The 25,059-nt window shown below is 38.1% G+C and overlaps 1 protein-coding gene and 1 long non-coding RNA gene across 3 annotated transcripts; one reads left to right on the plus strand and one right to left on the minus strand.

Moving 5' to 3' along the window:
- Positions 1 to 20,749: 20,749 nt before the first annotated feature.
- On the plus strand, positions 20,750 to 21,937 carry LOC135440108 (zinc finger protein 830). The gene is made up of 2 exons (XM_064699117.1): positions 20,750 to 20,906; positions 21,082 to 21,937. The coding sequence occupies exons 1-2, from the start codon at positions 20,809 to 20,811 to the stop codon at positions 21,704 to 21,706; spliced, it is 723 nt and encodes a 240-aa protein (XP_064555187.1). The 5' UTR covers positions 20,750 to 20,808; the 3' UTR covers positions 21,707 to 21,937.
- A 1,734-nt stretch (positions 21,938 to 23,671) lies between these two features.
- Positions 23,672 to 25,059, minus strand: LOC135440109 (uncharacterized). Of its 2 annotated transcripts, XR_010438237.1 has the most exons (6): positions 25,045 to 25,059; positions 24,413 to 24,974; positions 24,204 to 24,336; positions 24,009 to 24,137; positions 23,893 to 23,952; positions 23,672 to 23,828 (listed from the first exon to the last, which is right to left on the minus strand). It is a non-coding gene; the product is annotated as an uncharacterized LOC135440109 (long non-coding RNA). The 2 variants fall into 2 exon arrangements; XR_010438236.1 differs by having other exon boundaries at positions 23,672 to 23,952.

A 25,059-nucleotide genomic window follows, 5' to 3' on the forward strand; every position in this document is an offset into this window, starting at 1 on the left:
CCCCCATAGCAGAACTTTTGTCCGTTTCGTCCGTTAAGGTACTACAATCTAACAACGCTTTATATTATTAAGTTCCCAAAAGTTAAGCTAGCTTGTAAGAAAATCACAATTTATCCCGTCATTCAGAAAGGCTTAATACTGCGAATAACAGACAACACCGTGGCAGAATGTGATGGAAACGTTTACGCTCTAGAAAACTACACCGCATCCCCTGGACCGACGTTCTGCAGACTCTCAAAGGAAAGCTCATGCGCCAGAGAGCTACACGCCGGGGGGTGGCTCACTGCGAAACCCAGCCTAGCAACCTGGCCCGATTACTCAGGTGGACGAAGGGATGATAATTATCAACGTCAAATTAGCAGAAGTGCGAGTTGATAACGGCTCTAAGACCTGGCTCCAAGTCATACACCTCATTACATTCGCTGATCGGGCTAACGTAAATGGAACTCTTTTTATAAACCATAATAACATCTTGGATAGAGTCCCAGGATCGGCGAACTCTCCACTGTTGAACATTACGGCCAGCCGAGATATACTGAGGCAATTCAACAGTTCAGGGAGCAAATCAATGAGGACCGGGCCTACCGAGTGTCGTTCATAGCAGGAGCTATCTGTTGCGCAACCGTTTGTATCGGGTTGACGCTTTGGCGAATCACTAAGAAGAGGAAGACTGCAAGGCGGCTGAGAGAGGTGATTGCCGGTATAGGGTCCACCGAGGACGGTCATAAACTCCAGGGGGAAATAGTTAACACCTAAGAATTGCACCAAAATAACGCTGTATAAGAAACTTGCACAATACTTATATTTACCCATTTGCAACCAAGCACATTCCGCTGACACATGAGTTCAGCGGCCTGACCGCAATGGTCAGCAGCGGTAACCTGACACTTGACTATGCTGCAAGTATCCGCGTTGTCGCTTATGCTGAGTCGGCTTGCCGACTGTAGCTTTGTAGCTTTGTAGCTTTGTAGCTTATGGATCCAACTTTTAGGTTTAATTCCAATTCAATTTTATACCACAATTCAGTTTTGTATTTGACGTTTAAGAATACACAAACATTACTCCGGCACGCTGCCGAGAACAGCAATTGTTGTGCATTACACTTATTTCATTACTCCGGCACGCTGCCGAGAATAGTATTTGTTGTGCATAATACCACTAACCAAAAAACATATAGACCGGACAACCAGTGTAAAGATGTTGGTCACCAAAAATTGGTTTGCATCTGGTCCAACGAGCGAGTAAGATATACATATGACATCTTTTGATCGCTCACACTACAGGAAACTCCTTTGGCTTACTCTCTTCCATATGATTTGTGCGATAGAACGGCATCGCTGTTTATTTTTATCTAAATTTGCTGTTTTCCAACCGGTCCCTTCAAGAACCATTGTGGATCTGAAGCCAGCCTTAATGCAACTGATGAACTTTTTCCCAAAAGCCAGATCTATTTACTGTGACAATGAACCGTCATTGAATTCAGAAACAATCGTGGCTATGCTTGCAAACAACTATGGGGTCAGCATTTCAAATGCACCACCATTACATAGCGTCTCGAATGGACAGGTTGAGCGCTTTCACAGCACTCTATTAGAGCTAGCCAGATGCCTAAAGATCGATAAAGGTATAAGTGACACCGTAGAAATCATTTTACTGGCTACAACTGAGTACAATAAGTCGATCGATTCGGTCATCGACAAAAGACCAGTTGACGTGGTTCAGGCGCACCCAGATGAGCCATAAGAGAACATACAAAACAGAATCAGAGACGCCCAGACGGCGCTCAGAGCTAGGGAGAACGCCAAGCGGCAGAATAGTGTCTTCGACGTTGGTGACAAAGTTTTGGTCAAGTCCAACCGAAGGCTCGGGACCAAACTCACACCTTTATGTGATGAGAATGCCGTGGAAGCAGATCTGGGGACCGAGGTCCTCATTAAAGGGAGGGTGGTCCACAAGGACAACTTGAGGTAATCACCACGAGAATAAGGCCCTTGAAATTTTTTATAATACCAATCTGTTTAGCCACTTGGCTCGCATCTTCCAATTAATTATAAGACATAGATATTAACGCTTGCCCTCAGTTTAAGTTCTGGTGGTGGTGGGTTAACCAATATCAAAACACAAAAAAGCTAAAAATCCCATTCCACAGGTTTGAACTAATTCTCATCTTGTCCCTGTCCCTGGTTTCGGCGCGCGTCACTGATTATTCAAACGCTAGGTACATCCCGATAATAGATGGACGAATCCTGGTGTGGGAAGATTTCGCCTATGTTAAACACTCGGCGAATCTTTCGGAATACGCACGTGTGGTGGAAGAAACGGTCAGTTTGCTTGACATGTTCCCACAATCTCACATGAAGAAGCTCCTAAAGGTGGACACAGCTCACCTGCAGGACCTGCTGGAAGCGTTGGGCGTACACCATAGGGTGGCCAGAAGTTTGGACTTCTTTGGGTCGATGCTGAAAGTCGTAGCAGGCACTCCGGATGCCAACGATTTAGAAAGAATAAGATTTACAGAACAACAGCTAATACGTGAAAACAATAGACAAATAGAGATAAATACAGGACCAAGTTAATCAGCCCACAATTACTGTCAATGAAAGTCTCAAGGCCGTGAAAAACACACAAGTAAACACTGAACACTTGTATGAAACGCTATTGGCTAGAAATAGGATGCTGATGATGCAAATGCAAAATTTAATGCTTGCCATATCGTTAGCAAAGGCAAACATTGTAAGCCCGAATATTATAGACCATATTGACTTGAAATCAGTTTGGGTTGAGGAGCCCACCGACACCCCCATAGCAGAACTTTTGTCCGTTTCGTCCGTTAAGGTACTACAATCTAACAACGCTTTATATTATTAAGTTCCCAAAAGTTAAGCTAGCTTGTAAGAAAATCACAATTTATCCCGTCATTCAGAAAGGCTTAATACTGCGAATAACAGACAACACCGTGGCAGAATGTGATGGAAACGTTTACGCTCTAGAAAACTGCACCGCATCCCCTGGACCGACGTTCTGCAGACTCTCAAAGGAAAGCTCATGCGCCAGAGAGCTACACGCCGGGGGGTGGCTCACTGCGAAACCCAGCCTAGCAACCTGGCCCGATTACTCAGGTGGACGAAGGGATGATAATTATCAACGTCAAATTAGCAGAAGTGCGAGTTGATAACGGCTCTAAGACCTGGCTCCAAGTCATACACCTCATTACATTCGCTGATCGGGCTAACGTAAATGGAACTCTTTTTATAAACCATAATAACATCTTGGATAGAGTCCCAGGATCGGCGAACTCTCCACTGTTGAACATTACGGCCAGCCGAGATATACTGAGGCAATTCAACAGTTCAGGGAGCAAATCAATGAGGACCGGGCCTACCGAGTGTCGTTCATAGCAGGAGCTATCTGTTGCGCAACCGTTTGTATCGGGTTGACGCTTTGGCGAATCACTAAGAAGAGGAAGACTGCAAGGCGGCTGAGAGAGGTGATTGCCGGTATAGGGTCCACCGAGGACGGTCATAAACTCCAGGGGGAAATAGTTAACACCTAAGAATTGCACCAAAATAACGCTGTATAAGAAACTTGCACAATACTTATATTTACCCATTTGCAACCAAGCACATTCCGCTGACACATGAGTTCAGCGGCCTGACCGCAATGGTCAGCAGCGGTAACCTGACACTTGACTATGCTGCAAGTATCCGCGTTGTCGCTTATGCTGAGTCGGCTTGCCGACTGTAGCTTTGTAGCTTTGTAGCTTATGGATCCAACTTTTAGGTTTAATTCCAATTCAATTTTATACCACAATTCAGTTTTGTATTTGACGTTTAAGAATACACAAACATTACTCCGGCACGCTGCCGAGAACAGCAATTGTTGTGCATTACACTTATTTCATTACTCCGGCACGCTGCCGAGAATAGTATTTGTTGTGCATAATACCACTAACCAAAAAACATATAGACCGGACAACCAGTGTAAAGATGTTGGTCACCAAAAATTGGTTTGCATCTGGTCCAACGAGCGAGTAAGATATACATATGACATCTTTTGATCGCTCACACTACAGGAAACTCCTTTGGCTTACTCTCTTCCATATGATTAGTGCGATAGAACGGCATCGCTGTTTATTTTTATCTCGCTCGCATAAAAAGAAGAGTGCGCGACAACCGTGGCCCAAAAATGATATTTTCTTTTGCGCCCATGATCTGCCCATTCACACACATTTGTCTATGTGTGTGTGTGCGCAGAGCTCGAAATTCAGAAATCACAAAATATTGTCAAATTTGCATCGGACAGGCAGGCAGGGAACAACAGGCACACATGCGCATAAATGCTTCTATTCATATACAAAATATGTTAGTATGCGTGAATAGCAAGTCCAAAAACTTTTAAATGCACACATGCCAACGCGTAGGTACCCTTTCCAACAATAACGAGCTAAAATGAAAGAATTTCGCATCGACTTGGCAAACCCTTTCATTATTTCATATTACTCGTCCCCTCAAAAGGGAAGAAATGCCACCGACTTTTGACAAAAATTGAATTTGTGGGCATTTTTGCTTGTGCGGACACATACACACACAAACATTTAAACGGTACCTAGACATGAAGAGAGCATTGAGAGCACTGAGAGTAAGTGCGAGCGAGATAAAAAAAAACAGCGATGCCTTTCTATCGCACAAATCATATGGAAGAGAGTAAGCCAAAGGAGTTTCCTGTAGTGTGAGCGATCAAAAGATGTCATATGTATATCTTACTCGCTCGTTGGACCAGATGCAAACCAATTTTTGGTGACCAACATCTTTACACTGGTTGTCCGGTCTATATGTTTTTTGGTTAGTGATAATACTTGTTTTACATATATACAGAAATTCTTGCAATTTGCGCAAGCTGCTGCTAACAACACGTGCGCAGCTGTCTAATACACATAACTGTTGTTTGTTTCTTAACCGATCTTAATGACATTTTCTAGAATAGCGCTATGGAATATTTGTGTATTCTCAAAAAGTTAATTGCATTAAAATTGGAGCTTAAATTGGTGGACAATACCAGTTGGGTTGTTAACTTGATTTATACCTTTGTGGCGGTAGGGTTCGAACTCGTATCTAATCATCACGCCACTTTCCGCCGCCTCTACTCAATAACCACACCAACAATTAAGTCTTAATGAGAAAAAAGCGAATTCAAATAGCAGCACAGAAAACAATACAATCGCAACTGCAATGCTGTTGAAAGAATTCAAGCACTCGATCAAGAATATATATACTGTATGGGGTCGGAGATGCTTCCTTCTGCCTTTTACATACATTTGCATAAATACAATATAGCATGTTTACCCACTTGTAATGATATAAAAATATAAAAATGTGACATTTATAAAAAAATGTGTTAAATGTATTTTCTTATGAGAAAACGTACAGGCCGCATTTACACTTTTTGCAAAAATGTGATATTTTCATTTTCCGTGATCAGAGGCTATTAAATCAAGTTCAATATCTTGTTCAATACAATCAAACAAATCCATACACTACACTCAAGCAAGCCATTCTTGCAAAGTTCGCTGAGTCAGTGATGACACTCCTCGAAAAACTTGCCACTGGCATTCAAGGCTACTCCTCAGCCAACTACAGCAAACCAATACAACTAAATACAAATCATTTGTACGTCGTAATTGATTAAACGCCTACCTCCTGCAGGTATTCTTGAGACTTCACCAACAACAGCACTATCGCAACTTGCAACAGCCGATGACGTCGTAATGGATACACCTACTACGTCGCACCGATTGCACGTAACAACACTGCAACTGAGCATCTAATTGACAATTGCATCAGTAAGATAGAAAAACGTATGGATGCCCAGGTCATAATGCTTTTAAAGAGCAACACAAATCTTGATCAGCAGATCACCAACAATAACAATAACGAAAATCGACGCACTCGCAGTTTCAATCGATCACAAAGCAACCGCAGCAATACACCGATCGCACATGCCGATTCAAATCAAAATTGGTGGTATCATAACAAGTACGGCGGCAGCGTCCAACACCGCATTGCACCATGTTCCTTTCATCAAACAAATAACAACAACCCAAAAAACTAGCAAACACCGTCGAAGATGATGAAATTGGGAACTTCGACGGCCAATCTGTTTATGCTATGCAATATTTTTCCAATCTTAGTATCAACGTTCACAGTATAAAAACTTCAAATTGAATATGATTGCCAGAGTCTGGTAAAAAGTTCCTTATCGACACTGGCGCAGATTTATCAGTTATATCTTCAGCCAAAAACTAAAATTTTTTAGCAACCGATGGTAATCCTCTCTTTGCTGCTAACGGCACTACCATTATAACAAATGGGTCACCGCGTCTCACGCTCGGTCTTGGGTTACGTAGTCCATTCACATTGAATTTTATCATTGCTGACATAAAATTTTCAATCATTGCACTTCAAACATTTTGTCAATATAAAAGATGGCAAATTAATTGATGCTCAAACTTTGATAGCACGTCAAGGTGTCTGCAGCCTTCGATTTTCAACAATATTAAAAACGTTTAACGCATCCTGTGAGTTCGCGCGACTGCTGGAGGAATTCAAGGACATCACACAACTTAATGCCATAGCACCGAAACGTACAACATCTAGTGTAACTCACTACATTGGGACAAAAGGCCCACCAACATTCGCCAGACCTCGTCGACTCACTTCAGACAAATTTAAGGCTGTCAAAATGGAATTCGAGTTCTCACATGAAATAGGTGTGTGCCGCCCATCAAAAAGTTCACACGCATCGCCGTTGCACATAGTCCGCAAGACAACAGGTGAATGGCAGCCATGTGGTGATTACCGTGCCCTCAACGCACAAACTGTTCCGAATCGCTATCCACTTCCACATATACAAGACTGTACACATATTTTTTATGGCAAGAAAATATTCTCGAAAATTGATCTCAACCGTGCATATCACCAGATCCCTTTCGAACCAGACAAGGTCCCCAAAGAAGCAATAACCACACCATTTGGGTTGTATGAGATTACACACATGACATTTGGATTGCGCAATGCTGCAAAAACCGTTGAAAGATACACTGAGGGACTAAGACTTTGTTTTCGTCTATATAGATGATATCACCGTTGCATCAGATAATATGGAGCAACACCAAATCCATCCTCGGCAAACATCAATCGAGTTTATTGGTCATTTGATCGATCATAGTGGCATCAAACCATTGCCAGACACAGTCATCAACGAATTTCCCTTGCCCATAGTCGCAAAGAATTTCGACATTTTTTTTGGCAATGATTAACTTATTTAGAAGATTCCTGCCAAGAGCAATCACACATAAATCACCACTGGTACAGTTAATACAGGGCAGCAAAAAAAAACGACTCGTCTTCAATAACTTGGACAGGTAACACGCTTAAACATATTGAGGAATGCAAGCGTTTTCTAGCTGCAGCAACACTTTTGGTACATCCTGCTCAAGTTGCTCAATTATCGCTTAGCACGGACGCAAACGATACATCTGTTGGTGCTGTACTGCACCAGATCGTCGACAACGAATTTCAGCCAATGGGATTTTTTAGCGTTAAGCTCACTGACGCGCAATGACAATATAGTACTTACCATCGAAGGCTACTAGCAATTTACCTTAGTATCAAGCATTTCCACAACATGCTCGAAGGTAAAATGTTTTCGCACTGACCATAAGCTATTAGTACACGCCTTTACTCAAAAATGTGAAAATATTTCTCCTCGTCAGCTTAGACAGCTAGTTTTTTTCCGATAATTCACGACATCAATTCTGCGCATAGCAGGTGTTAATAACATAACTGGCGATGCACTCTTTCGCATCAAAACTGCAATTAGGTACTCTAATCTAATGCGATTTTTGTACTTCTACAGTCCGGCCATTCATACCACAGCCATATCGCATACCACTTCAACAATACACTCTGCCTTCACACAGATTTGAACACTTCAATGTAGACCTCATTGGACTATTACCTCAATCTGGTCAATTTAGATGTAGTCTTACGATCATCGATCGCTATACCAGATGTCTAGACGCAGTTGCTATCGAGTATATCCAAGCTGAAACAGTAGCCACAGCACTAATTAACACATGAATTTCTTGATTTGGAGTTCAAGCTCGCATTACAACGGACCAGGCAGTCAATTTAAAGCCATGTTATTCAACGAGCACAGGCAAACGGAATCATCGAACGTTGGCACCGCACGATTAGGGCAGCCATAATATGACACAACAGGATCGGCTGGCCATCCAAATTGCCAATTATTCTCCTCCACCTACGCTCAGCATATAAGCCCGAAATCCAAACAACAACAGCACAGCTTGTTTACGGCACAACTCTTCGACTTCCGGGAGATTTTTTCAACAACTCTGGCCAATTAAAATCGCAAACCGATTTCACCAAAGATCTAGCAGAGATGATCCGACCAATTCAAACTATCAACCACGACCAATCAAAGCCTTTCATCTTAAAACAATTAGCTGATTCAACTCGTGTTTTTCTGCGGAAAGACACGGTACGCTTCAGACGCGTTACGACGGACCATTTGAAGTAAAACCAAAACAAACCAAATATTTGATTTTACTTATCAATGGTCATGATACAAAGAATCAATTGACCGCATCAAGCCTGTGTTCATGGAAACACAGCAACAATAAACGAAAACCAACTCAGATACAACACCGCCACAAAGTCAGCAACAAGACGTATCCAAGGATACTCCCAACGCACCTATACTGCTTCACAACTTGATGTTAAGGAGGGGGTCCTGTGGCGATCTGGCATCACAGAAATTCATTCATATAAGTTTTTGTCTTTCATAATTAATTAACACTTATTTTGAATTTCACAATAATACGAAAAGTAGGCAAAACATGTTCTAGCTCGAGCTCTTTATCCATGAGCATCTACGCGTTTAAATATTCACTTTTTTTTATTAATAACTAGCGGGTATAACCCGGCCTTGCCCGTGGTACGTATGTTATAAAATCAATGTTCTCAAACAAATTTGAAATGATTTTGAAACTGATCGGACGGTAAACAAATAACTTTCATACAAACGTTTTCCGCCAATTTACCACTGTTGCGAGTGGAATTTCCCAAATCGCTGAAAGACGTATTCATTACATTCTTATGTAGAGCTTTGAAAATAGGTTTGAAGCAAATCGGACACAATTTAAAACTTCGCCCAAAAAATCTTTGAGTCGCATTCCACCCGAAAAAGTTTGAATTCTGCGAAATGTGTGAAACACGTATCAAATGATTTTTCTTATAGATCTCTGGAAATGAAATTGAGCGCGAAACGTCACCCACCAAATCTTTGACCTCCATTTCCACCAAGGAGGAACGTATTTTTCGAAAAGTGTGAAACACCCCTTAAATGAATTTGAACAAAGATCCTTGAAAATAAGTTTGGGGCCGATCGGATGGTAAACAAAAAACTTTCATACAACCGTTTTCCGCCAATTTACCACTGTTGCGGGTGGAATTTCCCAAATCGCTGAAATACGTATTTATTAAGTTCTTATGTAGAGCTTTGAAAATAAGTTTGAAGCAAATCGGACACAACTTAAAACTTCGCCCAAAAAATCTTTAAATCGCATTCCCCCCGAAGAAGTTTGAATTCTGCGAAAATTGTGAAACACGTATCAAATGATTTTTCTTATAGATCTCTAGAAATGAATTTGAGCGCGAAACGTCACCCACCAAATCTTTGACCTCCATTTCCACCAAGGAGGAATGGGTTTTCCGAAAAGTGTGAAACACCCCTCAAATGAATTTGAACAAAGATCTTTGAAAATAAGTTTGAGGCCGATCGGATGGTAAACAAAAAAGTTACATACAAACGATTTTCGCGATTTTTCCACACTTGCGAGTGGAATTTCCCGAAACCCCGTCTTAACGTGCACCTTCATCACATAAGGTAACTACAGTGAAAATTTCAGCTTCCTAGCTCTTACGGTTTGGGCTGTGCGTTGATCACCAATCAGTCAGTCAGTCAGTCAGTCAGTCAGTCAGTCAGTCAGTCAGTCAGTCAGTCAGTCAGGACAAACAGTTTTATATATAGAGATAATGGTTTTGGGGTCCTTTCCATATTTAAAATATTTGTTGGCTGGTTCAAAGTCCGGGTTTGGTAAAATAAACAGGGAAAACAATTTTTTTATAAGTTGCTTCCAATACATTTCGGTTTCACATCGGCAATCCGTCTTCAGGGCACGAACACCCAGATACAAAAAACAATTAACAATTAGAATACATTAAGTTAAAACAATAATTTGCAACTATATAATATAGCAACTATTGTAAGAATCAAATAATAGCAACCTAAAAGTTCCAAGCGTGGGCGAAAGACTTAAAGAGCTGCCATTATAATTATTTCATTTCCAAACATACCCGCATATTCGGGGAAGGTTGTCAAATTTGCTTTTATAGTCCTTAGCCCCAAATGAAAACTTGTCTCATGCAGTCCAAAAATATTTTCGAGCCATAGATTCAACAAATGGCCTAATCAATTGTGATGAAATTGAATTTATTTCCTACAACTATTTGTAAAAAAAAAAATGTTTTATTATCCCACAAATTATACAATAATATAAGACAAAAATTGTCTGATCATTTATTCTTTTGCGAACCGGCTGTTCTATTAGTCTTGAATTTGCATTTAACCGATTAAATTTTACCGACTTCGAAAATATATATAAAAAATCATGAATACTAAACCTAATCGAATTGCTGTTGCATTTTCCATGAGTGGGGTTAAACATCAATCGATTTGCTGTTGCATTTTCCATAAGTAGGGTTAAATGTAGTTTCGGCACAATACGCAGTAACGTTGATGCAGGTTCAGTGCGTACATGGTACAATACTCAATCCATACAGTGATTCAGTTTCCGGGGGTTATGTGCTTAAAAACATTTTTTTTTGGGTGTGGTCATGGCAACTTGCCTAGCCAGTCGGTTAAAATTTCCAAACAGTCGGGGCTTGTGCCAGTCAAGGGTGGCAGAAGCGGTTTCATTCCTGATATAGTTGAACCAACGCAAATTGGTCATTCGACGCAATGACTTTGTGATGGCAGCCTATGTCTGTCTGAGTGTTGTGTTACACGCAAAGCCCCATCATAAAATGCTCAAATTTTGCGTATACGGTAAGCTCGCATTTCGGAACCAGCTTTGTTTTAGCGGCCCCTGTTAACGTGGGCCTTTGACGAAAGCCGCACGTCAACGATGAAACTAATTTTGTAAATTGAGGGCGATACTTCATCGTGAAGGCCAACACTCGGACAGTTTCAAATATGCTCGTACGCGCCTGAATGAGGTCGTTAGGCTGCTGGTAGATGCCAGCTTTGGAGGTTGGTCTGCATATGTCGCTGACAGTGTCCTGCTGATGTCTTAATTTGATAGATCCATTGTGTATGCATTTAGTGCTAGATCAAAGGCAGCATTCATCTTACAGGCTCCAAGCGCTGGCCAGCAGATCTAGAATAACGCCATCTTTGGCGGTTCGTGCAAGCTAGGGGCTATTATGGACTCCTTAGTTGTCCGCCAAGCATTACGAGGAGAATCAGGTGGAAAGCTGGCATCTATGAAGCCGTGATCGGAGCCCAAGTTAATGCACATTTTCGGTTCCTCAGGGTTTGCTTGGCAAGTATTCCCTTCATGTGTCTCGCGCTAACCTGCACACTTTGCACAATTGGGGCGGCAGGGAGCAAAAGTTCTTAAAATGTCAAATTCCTGACAGCGGAAACATCTCATGGAGCACAAAAAACGACCATAGCGACTCCAGAACTCTGGGCGTGCATACGTGTCCGAGTTGATGGTAGTGGCGTTAGGGTGACTACAATCATTGCGTCATCTTCGTAAACAGGTATGTTGAAGCATTTTCTCTAAAATAGGAGTGTAGTGTGTATATGCCTTAAATGAACACACTGTATTCAAATATATAATATAACTTGTTGCATACAATAACAATTATACACTAAACAGCCCAGAGCCACTTTAATGTATTGGCTCTGGGTCATATTACGCAGCGCGGTTCACTAGCCCTCTAGCTGACCGTTTATGCTTACGCTGCATATCCCACGCTCCGTCTGGAGCGCATTCCATGAGCAACATATATGTATGTATATGCTCACTAGCCCAGGCATACACACCCTCTCTCTCTCTTTGTAGCTGTTAACCGATAACAGCATAAGTATATAAATGTATCCATAGGCTATGTATAAACCTTTAACTTGAAATAAATACACTCTGAATATGAACACCAAACAGCACTGACGCGCTCAAGCTTTTTTATTTAATTCAAATACATACCCAACCAATGTAAGGGTATATGAGATCAAAAAAACAATAACCCATTTAGCGACACTTTGTTGCTAAACATAACGCAACCCAAAGTGCATTCGAAATATGATCGTCCACTCATAAGTGGCGTGACCATAGCGCAGAATATGCAACGTCTGCATATACGATACGATATACATATATATGCTCAATGTATATGCCTTAAGTGTATGCATACATATATACATGCTCCCGCTCTGCCGCTGTACTCAGTGATTGAGACTTATATACAAAACTCTAATGTGACTTAAAAACAAACAAATTGAACGATACATCAGTCAAGGAAATATCATCGTCTTAGGACGTATGTCAATAAACGATCAATAAAAGTAAAACTGTTTAATTAATTTTACATGGCGACCGTGACAGTGGTTTGCCGTTTGTGATCAAAAAAAAAAATAATTAAAATAAATTAATAATAATGCATAATGAGATTGCGTCAAACAAAGATTGATTAATTTTTCACTTTCAATGACGCCAATGATATGAACGATAGTACACATTGTGAAACATGTCGAAAGTGACAAGCAACAACATCAACAACAACTAACAAAATCTGAATCAACGAAAACAACTGAGAAAGCAAATTTAACAACAACAGAAGCAACTTAACAGATGAAGACAGCCTGTGCGATGACCAGCACCGGCACCGCCTGAGCCCATAGGCCCCGGACAACAGCAGCAGATACCAAAAGTGTCAGAGGTAGTCCGCCCTTGGCACCAACGCGGGAAGTAAATGAGCAACGTTGGACTGGAGGAGGCTGCTCCTGTTGAGCAAAGGGATGCACCCAGAGGACCACGCCCACTCACAAGAGCTAAGTACCGGGCACGACAACAGAAGAAGGAAAAGAAGAAAACCAAAAGAAGCGGAAGAAGGATTAAACTGCTTCAACAAAGAAGACTCCTACAGTATCTTATCAAGACAGCGACAACGCCCCAGGAGAGAAATGACCAAATAAAGAATCTCGAAATCAATAAGCAACGCAATAAGGGCTGCAAACTTGTCAATGCCTAAATTGCCCTTAAATATAAACTCTTATTCAATGCCGATGCGCGAAAGCGCTACATGAAAAATACTAAAATCTTTAAGGCTTTTTACATACGGTTGGACTATTATTGTATAAATAAAAATTGTCAGCCAACCGTATGCCCTAATTAACACAACTTTTTTTTTCCTTTTTAAAAAATGTAACTAAACAGTTTTACTTTTATTGATCGTTTATTGGCATATACCAATTCGAAAACGAATACATGAGCACATTCAATGTGCTCACAATTCAATTAATTCAATGCTCACAAATCAAAAAGGGAAAAGTACTTAGTACATTGCCATATGTACAAGTACAAAATTATAAATCAAGACCACTCGATACTAGAGCCGGCAATAATATTTCTGGTGCGACTGCATCGTTAAGCATTTCTAAAATATTGTGGAATGGAATACATTAGCGAAAACCATTAATGACTTCAAAGATCAATTTGATAAGTCATACAAATGCGTTAATAAAGATATACCAATTAAAGTCGAAACACTAATATACCATGTTCAGATACTGGTAAAACAATATAATAACATAGTACAGGCAGTAAATGAACTTCAAGATAAGCTCACACAAGAGCATTCCAAACAGTGTCTCAAATTAATACAATCCTTAAATACAAGATTGAAATCTATCGGTATTAGACAGAACATTGAAATAAATTTTCCAGAAGACCTAACTCTATTGGCTGATTTTAATGAAACAGCTTAACGACTTCGATGAGTATAAACTACTAATAGACACAGAAATCAACAGCGATACAGAAACGATCGAGGAAACCGACAAAATGGCACAACAAGTAGCCTTGGATAGGGAATATGTGAAACAAGTTTTTCATCTATCCCTGATTTTGACGGTAAAAAACTGTCACTCAATCGGTTCCTAACAGCTCTACGCATAGTTGAGAGAACAAAAGTCAACCAAGAAGATTTGGCAGTTGCATTTATCAAATCGAAGATAACTGGTCCAATCTTGTACAAGGTACAAGATAAAACTACAATCTCTGCCATAATAACTAAACTAAACGGGGAACGTAAAAGATGAATCACCTGACGTATTAAAAGCGAAACTGTTTAACATTAAACAAAAAGGTAAAACAGCATCACAATATACCGTTGAAATCGACAACTTGCGAAAGCAACTCGAAGCAGCAGATATTGATGATGGCCTAGACCCTGACAATGCAGAAAAATTCTCTACAAAGGAATCCATTTCTGCTATGATTAAAACCTGCGAGCATGATAAACTCCGTATTATCTTGGAAGCAGGAAACTTAGTCACTTTCAATGACGTCATGGGTAAATATATCCATTGCAGCACTGAAATGACCGAAAATGCCAGTACTGTGTTGTATCACAGAGGCAGAGGTAGAGGTAATAATCACCATTACACCCAAAGAGGTAGACCAAATGGTCGTGGTAATTATAACCCAAATTACCAAAATTATAACACCAACAACAGAGGACCTTATAGAGGTAATGCCCGTGGTCATAACAGAGGAAGGAATAATTCCAACCGAGGCAACAACCACAATAATGGCAATAATCAAGGTAATAACAATGTTCGAGTTACTCAGGCTAACTTGGAAAATCAGCAAGCCCCTTAAGATATTCACAAAGAAATACAAAAGTACACACCGTAAATCTAAACTTCAGTATTTTCATTAAAATAAATAATGAAAAAACAGGCAACGCATTTACGCTATTGCTAGATACGGGTGCAGACATATCTCTATTAAAAGAAAATGTTGATATATTTGAAAATATCAATTCAAACATACCAACCCAAATATCTGGAATTGGTGAAGGTTCAGTAGTTTCTAAAGGTTTAGTATTCGGAGAATTATCTACAGGAAAATATGTCATTCCACACGAAATTCATATAGTCGGACAAGATTTTCGAATATCTAGCGATGGCATTATTGGTATAGATTTCTTTAAAAAATATAATTGCCAATTAGATTTCACACAAACATGTGATTCTCTTATACTTCGGCCAAATAATTTAAATTATCCAATAAAACTACCAATAATTCACTAATACTTCCAGCTCGTTCTGAAGTAGTCCGTCAAATCAATATTGTTTCGCCAGAAAACAATATTTTCATTCCGAATCAAGAAATTGAAAAAGTAAGATTCATTTCTCCGAATTTTAAATACAACAAATTCAATAAAAATAATAAATCTTAACGACATTACAATAGAAAAGCTAAGTGACGATAAAACAGTCCACGAAATTAGCAAAGATCGCCAGGAAATGGTGACAGAAAAATTACAAAAGAACTTTCCCCAATTATTTAAAAAACAACTAAAAGATATCTGCACCAAGTATACTGACATATTCGAACTTGAAACCGAATCAATAACAACTAACAATTTTTATAAACAAGAATTGAGACTTGAAGATACTGAGCCAGTGTACATAAAAAATTACAAAATTCCTCATACTCATAAAGAAGAAGTAAATAAACAAGTCCAAAAACTCATCTTGGATAAAATTGTAGAACCCTCTGTATCGGAATATAACAGCCCAATACTTCTCGTTCCCAAAAAGGATTACCAGGATCCGACCAAGAGATGGCGATTAGATATAGACTATCGTCAAATAAATAAAAAATTACTCTCAGACAAATTTCCGTTACCAAGAATAGTAATATTCTTGATCAATTAGGAAGAGCTAAATATATTTCATGCTTGGAGTTAATGTCCGGTTTCCACCAAATAGAACTAAAAGAACAATCTAGAAATATTACGTCTTTTTCAACGAGCAATGGCTCTTATCGTTTCACACGATTAACATATGGATTAAAAATAGCGCCAAATTCTTTTCAAAGGATGATGACAATAGCATTTTCGGGATTAGACCCTTCACAAGCATTCTTGTATATGGATGACTTAATCGTCATCGGTTGTTCTGAAAATCACATGATCAAAAACTTATCAAACATTTTTGACCTGTGTAGGAAACACAACCTTAAACTACATCTAGACAAATGCACATCCTTCATGCATGAAGTGACGTTTCTAGGTCACAAATGTACTGATCAAGGTATTTTGCCAAATGACAAAAAATATGATGTCATTGAAAAATACCCAGTCCCTACGGACGCTGATAGCGCTAGAAGATTCGTTGCATTTTGCAATTACTACAGACGATTCATTAAAAACTTCGCCGACTATTAACGGCACATAACCAGATTATGTAAAAAGAATGTTCCTTTCGAATGGACAATTGAATGTCAAAATGCATCCGATTACTTAAAACAAGCTCTAATGAAACCTACTTTACTAAAATACCCAGATTTTAGCAAAGAATTTTGCATCATAACCGATGCCAGTAAATTAGCCTACGGAGCAGTTTTTACTCAAACTTATGGAGATAAATAATTGCCCGTAGCATATGCTTCTCGTTCATTTACAAAAGGAGAAAGCAATAAAAATACAACCGAACAAGAGTTGGCAGCAATACACTGGGCAAAAACACATTTTCGACCATATATATATATATATATATGGTCAACATTTTAAAATCAAAACAGATCATAGACCATTGACATATTTGTTTTCAATGGTGAATCCAAAATTAACAAGAATGAGATTAGACTTAGAAGGGTATGACTTTACTGTAGAATATCTCAAGGGCAAAGACAATTTCGTTGCTGATGCATTATCACGCATCACAATAAAAGAATAAAAAACATATCAGCTAACGTACTAAAAGTCACTACAATAGACAGAATAAATCCTGCGCAGGACCAAAATCCGAATTGCAAAAGCAACCAGACACTTCGATGCCCAATATATATAACGTCATTCGAAATGATGATGTTATGAAAGTAGTCCCCTTGCATTTAAATTTGGACAAATGTTTCTTAAAACTTGGGAAAAAGATTATTGCAAGAATTGATGTTGTTGATCTCTTACCAATGGAGTCTTTGATTAAGATCAATTTTTCCAAAGGCTTGGAAAAGAAGCCGGTATATATAGTATCAAACAACTCAAAATGGCACCGCGCGAAGAAATCTTTGAATAAGTTTCAATAGATTCCTTTAAAGAAATGGGCAATAAGTAATTGAAAAAGCTTAGAGTAGCGCTACTCCAGCTGGTGACCACAATAAAAAGTAATAAAGAAATCGAAGAAATACTGTCCACATTCCATGATAATCCAATTCAAGGAGGGCATAGTGGAACAACAAAAACTATTGCAAAAATAAAACGCTATTACTATTGGAAAAATATGATATCACGAATTATGTGAAAAAGTGCCAAAATGCCAAAAATCAAAAGTGTGAACGCACACTCGAACTCCTTTAACACTAACAGAGACACCAATTATGGCTTTTGATAGAGTAGTAATAAACACGATCGGTCCACTACCAAAATCAGAGCAAGGTAATGAATACGCAGTCACACTGATATGCGATTTAACAAAATACCTTGTTGCCATACCAATACCAAAGAAAAGTGCATAAACTGTAGCAAAAGGTATTTTCGAAAATTTTATTCTGAAATATGGTCCAATGAAGACGTTCATTATGGACATGGGAACAGAATACAAAAACTCAGTTATAGAAGATTTATGTAAATACCTTGGTATCAAAAACATGACTTCAAAAGCACACCACCACCAGACTTTGGGAACAGTAGAGCGAAGCCATAGAACATTCAACGAATTCATTCGTTCCTACATATCAGTTGATGAAACTGATTGGGATACTTGGCTACAATATTTTGTTTATTGTTTCAATACAACACCTTCCACAACGCACAACTATAACACAACTATAACAACAACACAACCATAATGCAGAGGATTATGCTAAAGAATCAAAATATAGATTGTAAATAGCATATAAAAGAGCTAGAATAATGCTTGAACAAAACAAGCAAAACATAGGAGATAACGTACTGTTAAGAAATGAAACAGGGCATAAGTTAGATCCAGTATATATAGGACCATTTAAGGTCATAGAAATAGAACCCAGCAATAACATAGTTATAAAGAATAAAAATAAAAAGAACCTAACGATAACATATTTATAAAGAATAATAAGAACAAAAAACAAGCAGTACACAAGGATAGGTTAAAATTGTTTAATGAGTAAAAAACAAAAAAAAAAAAAACAGGATGGCTGGCAACCATATTAAAAACAAAAATAAAACAAATATCTATTCTTCTTTTGATATTCATTTATTCATATTTTATATTCATTATATATCATTATATATTATTATATTAAAAAAAAAAAAAACAAAAAAAACTATTCAATTATTGTAGCTTCAATTTTATTTTCAAAAAAAATAATAAAAAAAATAATTTTTTTTTAATTCATTATATTCATAAATTACTTATTTAGAATTAAATTAAAAAAAATGTTCCCTCAAATTACTATAATTTTTAAATAACTACATATAGAATGTTACGTTATTTTTCAAGAAAGGGAGGTGTAGCATGAGCAACATATATATAATACATACCCAACCAATGTTAGGGTATATGAGATCAAATAAACAAAAACCACTAACCAAATAACATATAGACTGGTCAAACCGTATATTTGGTGGTGACAAGTTTTTTTTTGCGGCTGGTCGTTCGTTTTTGTTCGGGTTCGAGACATGCCCGCATGCTCTCACAGCAAGAACGTGGAACGGCAACGCTGTCTTTTAACTCGCTCACTCTACAGGAAACTGCTTTGGCTTACTCTCATCCATATGATTTGTGCTATAAAACGGCATCGCTGTTTTTTATCTCGCTCCCACTACAGGAAACTGCTTTGGCTTACTCTCAGTGCTCTTTCAATTTGTCTATGTACCGTTTAAATGTTTGTGTGTGTATGTGTCCGCACCAGCAAAAATGCCCACAAATTCAATTTTTCTCAAAAGTCGGTGGCATTTCTTCCCTTTTGAGAGGACGAGTTATATGAAATAATGAAAGGGTTTGCCAAGTCGATGAGAAATTCTTTAATTTTAGCTCGTTCTTGTTCGAAAGGGTACATGTGTGCATTTAAAAGTTTTTGGACTTGCTATTCACGCATACTTGCGTATTTTGTATATGAATAAAAGCATTTATGCGCATGTGTGACTGTTGGTCCCTGCCTGCCTATCCGATGCAAATTAGACAATATTTTTGGATTTCTGAATTTCGAGCTCTAAACACACACACACACAGAGACACAAATGTGTGTGAATGGGGTGATCATGGGCGCAAAATTTAAAAATATCATTATTGGCACGCGTCTGACGCGCGCCATTCTTTTTAGTCTTACTCTCTTGCTGTGAGAGCATGCGGGCATGTCTCGAACCCGAACAAAAACGAAGGCAACTTTGGACCAGCCGCAAAAAAAACGAATGTCACCACCAAATATACGGTTTGACCAGTCTACATGTTATTTGGTTAGTGCAATAACCCATTTAGGGACACTTTGTTGCTAAACATAACGCAACCCAAAGTGCATTCGAAATATGATCGTCTACTCATAAGTGGCGTGACCATAGCGCAGAATATGCAACGTCTGCATATACGATACGATATACATATATATGCTCAATGTATATGCCTTAAGTGTATGCATACATATATACATGCTCCCGCTCTGCCGCTGTACTCAGCGATTGAGACTTATATACAAAACTCTAATGTTAGACTTAAAAACAAACATATAATTGAACGACACATCAGTAGATGAAATATCATCGTCTTAGGACGTATGCCAATAAACGATCAATAAAAGTAAAACTGTTTAATTAATTTTACACAGTTGTTTAAGGAGCAGTCTATAGTTCAAGAAGGGTCAGTTGCAGTAGTTAGCAAAGAGCCAAGCAGCAAGAAATTTAATGAGGTGTCCTTGACCAAAGCTTACATCCTTTGAAACATTCCAACTTTGACAGGCGGTCGGGTTACCCATAGTCTAGGCACACCTGAGTCACCAGACAGAGTAGAATCGATCCGCGCTTTGTCGCAAAGGATATCCTTCAACTCAGACTGGAAACGGAAGACGGTCAGCGAGAGCAGGGTATCGCCCGGCATGATGCGCACTCAAATTAAGAAAAAAACAATCAGCTTCAAAATACAGAAGGCAAATAAACCCGAAAAACTAAAACACGAGAAAGAATATTATGTCAGAAAAGCCGGAAAACACCAAAAAAAAATTCGAATAAAAATTATATACAAATTTAATGTTTTGAGGAGCACACTTGGCTCACATCCATTACTTACAAGCAAGTCGAGGCTGAATAATGTCAAAAATATGCATTTATAAATGTTTGATTACAACTCCGGAACAAAGTTCGAAATATTGACTTAAAGTGACCGCTGCTAACTTGACGCACATGCTTTAATGATTAATTCAGTCTAACTTGTTCAGTCCGATTCGATACAACCCTGAAAATGGACAAGAGTAAAGAAATAGTTGAAATTAATTTAAAAAATCGCAGAAAATCTGAAATTAAATGCAAGTTCATCAAAGTCGACTCTCCCATAGCAAAATATCCTTTTTTAAATCATTACGTATATATATTTATTATGTACTTACATACATTACTGTACATGTATGGATGTATATATATATTTGCACACTTGCCGAAATTCAAATACATACAATATACAGAAGCGTATTTGTCACTTTGAATTTATTATTGGTTTTCTTAATAATTATAATACATATGATTCTTCAGGTAATTTGTCATGTATATTATGCAGGATCCCCATAAAGTCAAATGTATGGAAGGTACATTTGACCTCACGACAACACAAGCGAAATTTGGAACTCGCTAAACGTCAACGTATTAATACTGGCAATAGTTGTGAAATATTAAACCCAGCAAACTATGAGCAAACACCACAAAAAGCGGAATGCATCTCCCTCAATGAGATTCAGTTGCAACCTAGTAATTCTGATAAAATGCCGCAAGCTCAAGTTAACACAGTTCAGGTATTACCCGAAAAGTTCTTTGACCATGAAAAGTCTCTAAACTTTCTTGGCAGTGATCGTGATCCAGAAACGGAATGGATCAAATTTCAACGTGAAATAAGAGAAGCGGCCACAATATCAAATAATATAGTATCTGAGGAGCAGGAAAGTTTGAATATCAAGCGTCATCTAAAAGAAATAGACGAACAAATTGAAAACTGGAAGAGATTTATAACAATAAATGATAAAAAAAACGATATTTTAAAAAATCAGCGTAACACCAAGACAATTAAGTACAAAGAAGAATATAGTTCTAGTGAAGAAGGCAGTGTAGACACACTACTAGATTGGAGGATAAAAAGTGTTCACAAATAATATAATTAAAATATAAAGTTTTCTTCGAATAAGTTGTGTGCTGAATACAGTCGCTATTTTAATGAAATTGTTAGTTTTTTACGAAACGCTGTCAGAAACTAAGAATGGCTGTTATACAAATAGCAGATCAATATGATTCCAAACAATCCAAAAATATAAAAGATTGTATAAGATATAATATTATGTATATACAATGTACAGATTAAAAATATTTCAAATTTTCAAAACTCATTCCCAAAATGTCAACTTTATTCTAATTGTTTAGAAAGTAAAAAGGATTATATTGGGCCGACCGTATAAAGAACTATACTGAAACTTGGCATGCATACTTTTTTATGACCGCGTCAGGAAAACTTAAAATTATATGGCTACGCGCACTGGGTTCATAGCAAGTGTGGAGAATGTTAACACGAGTCAAAAGCATGCTGGAAATATATTCGTTGCCTTTATATTGGTGATAATTTAAATGAAATACTTAAATCAATAGTTACATCTTGTTAATTTGTAATCAACAAGATAAAATGCAGAAATGTGAGAATACTGAGTTAATGCTGAGTTTGGTGAAAATATCCGTTTGTCCAATTCTTCCTATAGAGCTATTGAATATAAGAGCGATCTTAATGAGATTTAACCTATAAATGCACCATATTGATACTTATAAATACTGAGTATGGTCGAGATATCGTAAAAAACCAAAAAGTTTTCGATACCAGAATTTAACGTTTTTATGGCAGATATATGAAATAGTGGTCCGTTAATGATAACATTTTGTCATATGAAATGAGCGTAGTGAAAAATTAAAAGAACAATTCTATTTTTCGACCGATGTAGTGGTCCGATGTTGTAAGGATTTTGGATAAATGTAGGCAGCAAAGTGTAACTTATAAATGCGGAGTTTGTAAAGATATCTTGCTAAACAAAAAACTTGCTTATAGAAGAAGTACATTTTCGACCTATCGCTCCTATTACAGCTATATTACATAGTGGGACGATGCTGAGAAGATTTTGCATATTCATATGTAGGGAGCAAAATAAAACTAAAAAATTCTGAATTTCGGTAAGATATTTTCGACTGATCTTTCCAATGGCAGCTATATGATAAATTAGTCCGAGCCGGCCGGTTCCGATATTTGTATAGCCTGCAACAGAAAGTCGGACATATGAAAAGTTTCAAACGATAGCTGTAGAAGTGAAAAACTAGTTCGCATAGAAACACATATACGGACATGGCAATCTCAACTAGGCTGTTGATGCTGATCCAGAACATATAAATTAAGCGGTTCCTGAGTGGATAGACATTTGTAGTGCGCTGTGTTGCGCATAGTGAGGAGACTTTTGGCGTTGACCGACCCGAATTATTTCCAAAAATCAACTAAACTTAAAGAACATAAGGTCACGTTGGCATCGGAAAATCTAGTGTTTCTGGTAAAGCTAATACTCAGCATATTGTTCGTTTGTCGTAGCTATTCTATCATTGATGATGAAAACGTCGTCGTTGATGACTGTTAACGGCTCAAAGTGGATGGGACGAGTAGTTCAATGTGCAATGCCGCATGTTGTGTGGGGCAATTTCCTGCACAATGTTGTTGCATGGGCAGTACTACAGTTTCCAATCGGCACTACATGGTTGCCACCGACAGCTATGTATGTTGTTATCATCGGCAAAATAATGTATGATGCCGTTGTGCTGAATAGGATGACCGATTATTTGTTTACATACTAAAATAGTCTTCGTATCTTTTATAATGATGTGTAAAAAATTATATTTAATAAAACTTTAATTTGTGCTTCTGCTATTAGATCAGCAATTGTAATATTGGTAGTATGTTCATTGATTATATTTTTTTAATCTAAAATCGTTTTATTGTTCCAATTTTTGTGAGTGTAGCCGATAACATTAAGGCTTCGAGTTCTGAGATAACTATCCTATTTCTTGAAAGCAATGTTCCATATAAATGTTCCGTATTTAATTTTTTTATTTTTAATTTATTTCTAAAAGGCGTTTGTTAGTTCGTTTATTTGTTCCTGTGTCTTTGTGTTAATAGTTATCTATTTTCGCATTTGAAAAACACCTTCTGTGTATATTAAAGTTTTTCGAAGTCGTCAACATCTGGGGTCTCGGCTACAAATTTTAAAACGATGCTCAACGAATTAATGATTCTAGTATGGCGATGATGGATATTTACTCTAGCTATAAGTGTCCGCATGTGTCTCACGTCTGAGTCAAGTATCGGCTTCATGTGTGACTGCGAAAAACAGTTTCTTAATTATTCTGTCTCCCTTACTATTGCTGAATATATACATAGTTAACTCAGTTGAGTATTTTAAGTACTCAAACAGTTGTGTCTCTATGATTGGTGTATCGTCTGCATTAGCGTAGTCGATGAGTTTGGCTGTCGTCATTGTAACAATAAGTAGTGTAATCCACTTCCTAAGTATAAATGGGAATATAGCGAAAGAGAAGGGATCTCTTAAATTGTCCTTGTGAACCACTCACCAATACTGTTGTCACCAAGTCTATTTCAACCTTTTATTAGCTGTACAAAGGTGTGTTTCCTAGTCGCTTGTTTGCTTTTGCAAGGACTTTGACTCTCACTTGGAAATTTTCATTCTCAAATCTGCGTCAAGCTCTGGGGGAGATAGAAGGATTATGTAGATAGGTAATATTTGGTTCGCAAGTAACAGAATATGTGTTTCACAGAGTACCTTTTTCTGAGCCTGGCGATCATATTTCGCCCTCTGACAAATTTTGCAATTAGCAACACCTTTTGCTAATTGGTTTATATAGGAAAAAAAAATATTCCTGAAGAATCAATCTGTTTTGTTTGTTTGTTGTGTTCTCTGACAACTATTTCATTCTGTTCGTTTCTGTTTAAAATATCGGTTTTGGCCTCTGATTGTTTTGATTTTGTCTCTGAGACGGACCACTTTTTTGGTTTTGCGTGATCTGTTTAATACGTGATGAGTTGGCGGCGTACCTCGGCTGGACTTGATTTTGATTGGGAGTCCAAGTCTTTTATTAAAATGAGGATTTTTGACTTGTTGGTTGCATTATGTGTCTGCCGATATATGCTGTCTCTGTTCAGATTTTTGGACCCTGTTCAACACTTCCCGCAAAACAGCTAGAGGTTAGCTTCAACTTCCCGAGCTAATGCTAAAGCGAAAGGAAATAAATACGCGTAGCGCGACCGCTCTAAATTTTTCATTTAATGAAGCAGCTACATATTGTCGTAGTTCATGATAGTCCTGTTGATTAGCAGTGTCAGCTCTTTCGTAGCATTGTATGTAAAATCTAAACGGTTAATTATGGCCTTAAAATCGACGCTAAGGAAACCTACTGGTGTGTAGACGAT

Source organism: Drosophila montana, unplaced genomic scaffold (genome assembly GCF_035044405.1).
Source record: "Drosophila montana isolate Dmon_TW-CO22-7 unplaced genomic scaffold, ASM3504440v1 contig_84_1, whole genome shotgun sequence".
Lineage (NCBI taxonomy): Eukaryota > Metazoa > Arthropoda > Insecta > Diptera > Drosophilidae > Drosophila > Drosophila montana.

Excerpts from the sequence above, each read along its gene's own strand:
- LOC135440108 (XM_064699117.1), top strand. The coding sequence starts at position 20,809 with ATGGACAAGAGTAAAGAAATAGTTGAAATTAATTTAAAAAATCGCAGA. Across the intron at positions 20,907-21,081 it reads GTCGACTCTCCCATAGCAAA|ATATGATTCTTCAGGTAATT; the intron begins ATATCCTTTTTT and ends TAATTATAATAC.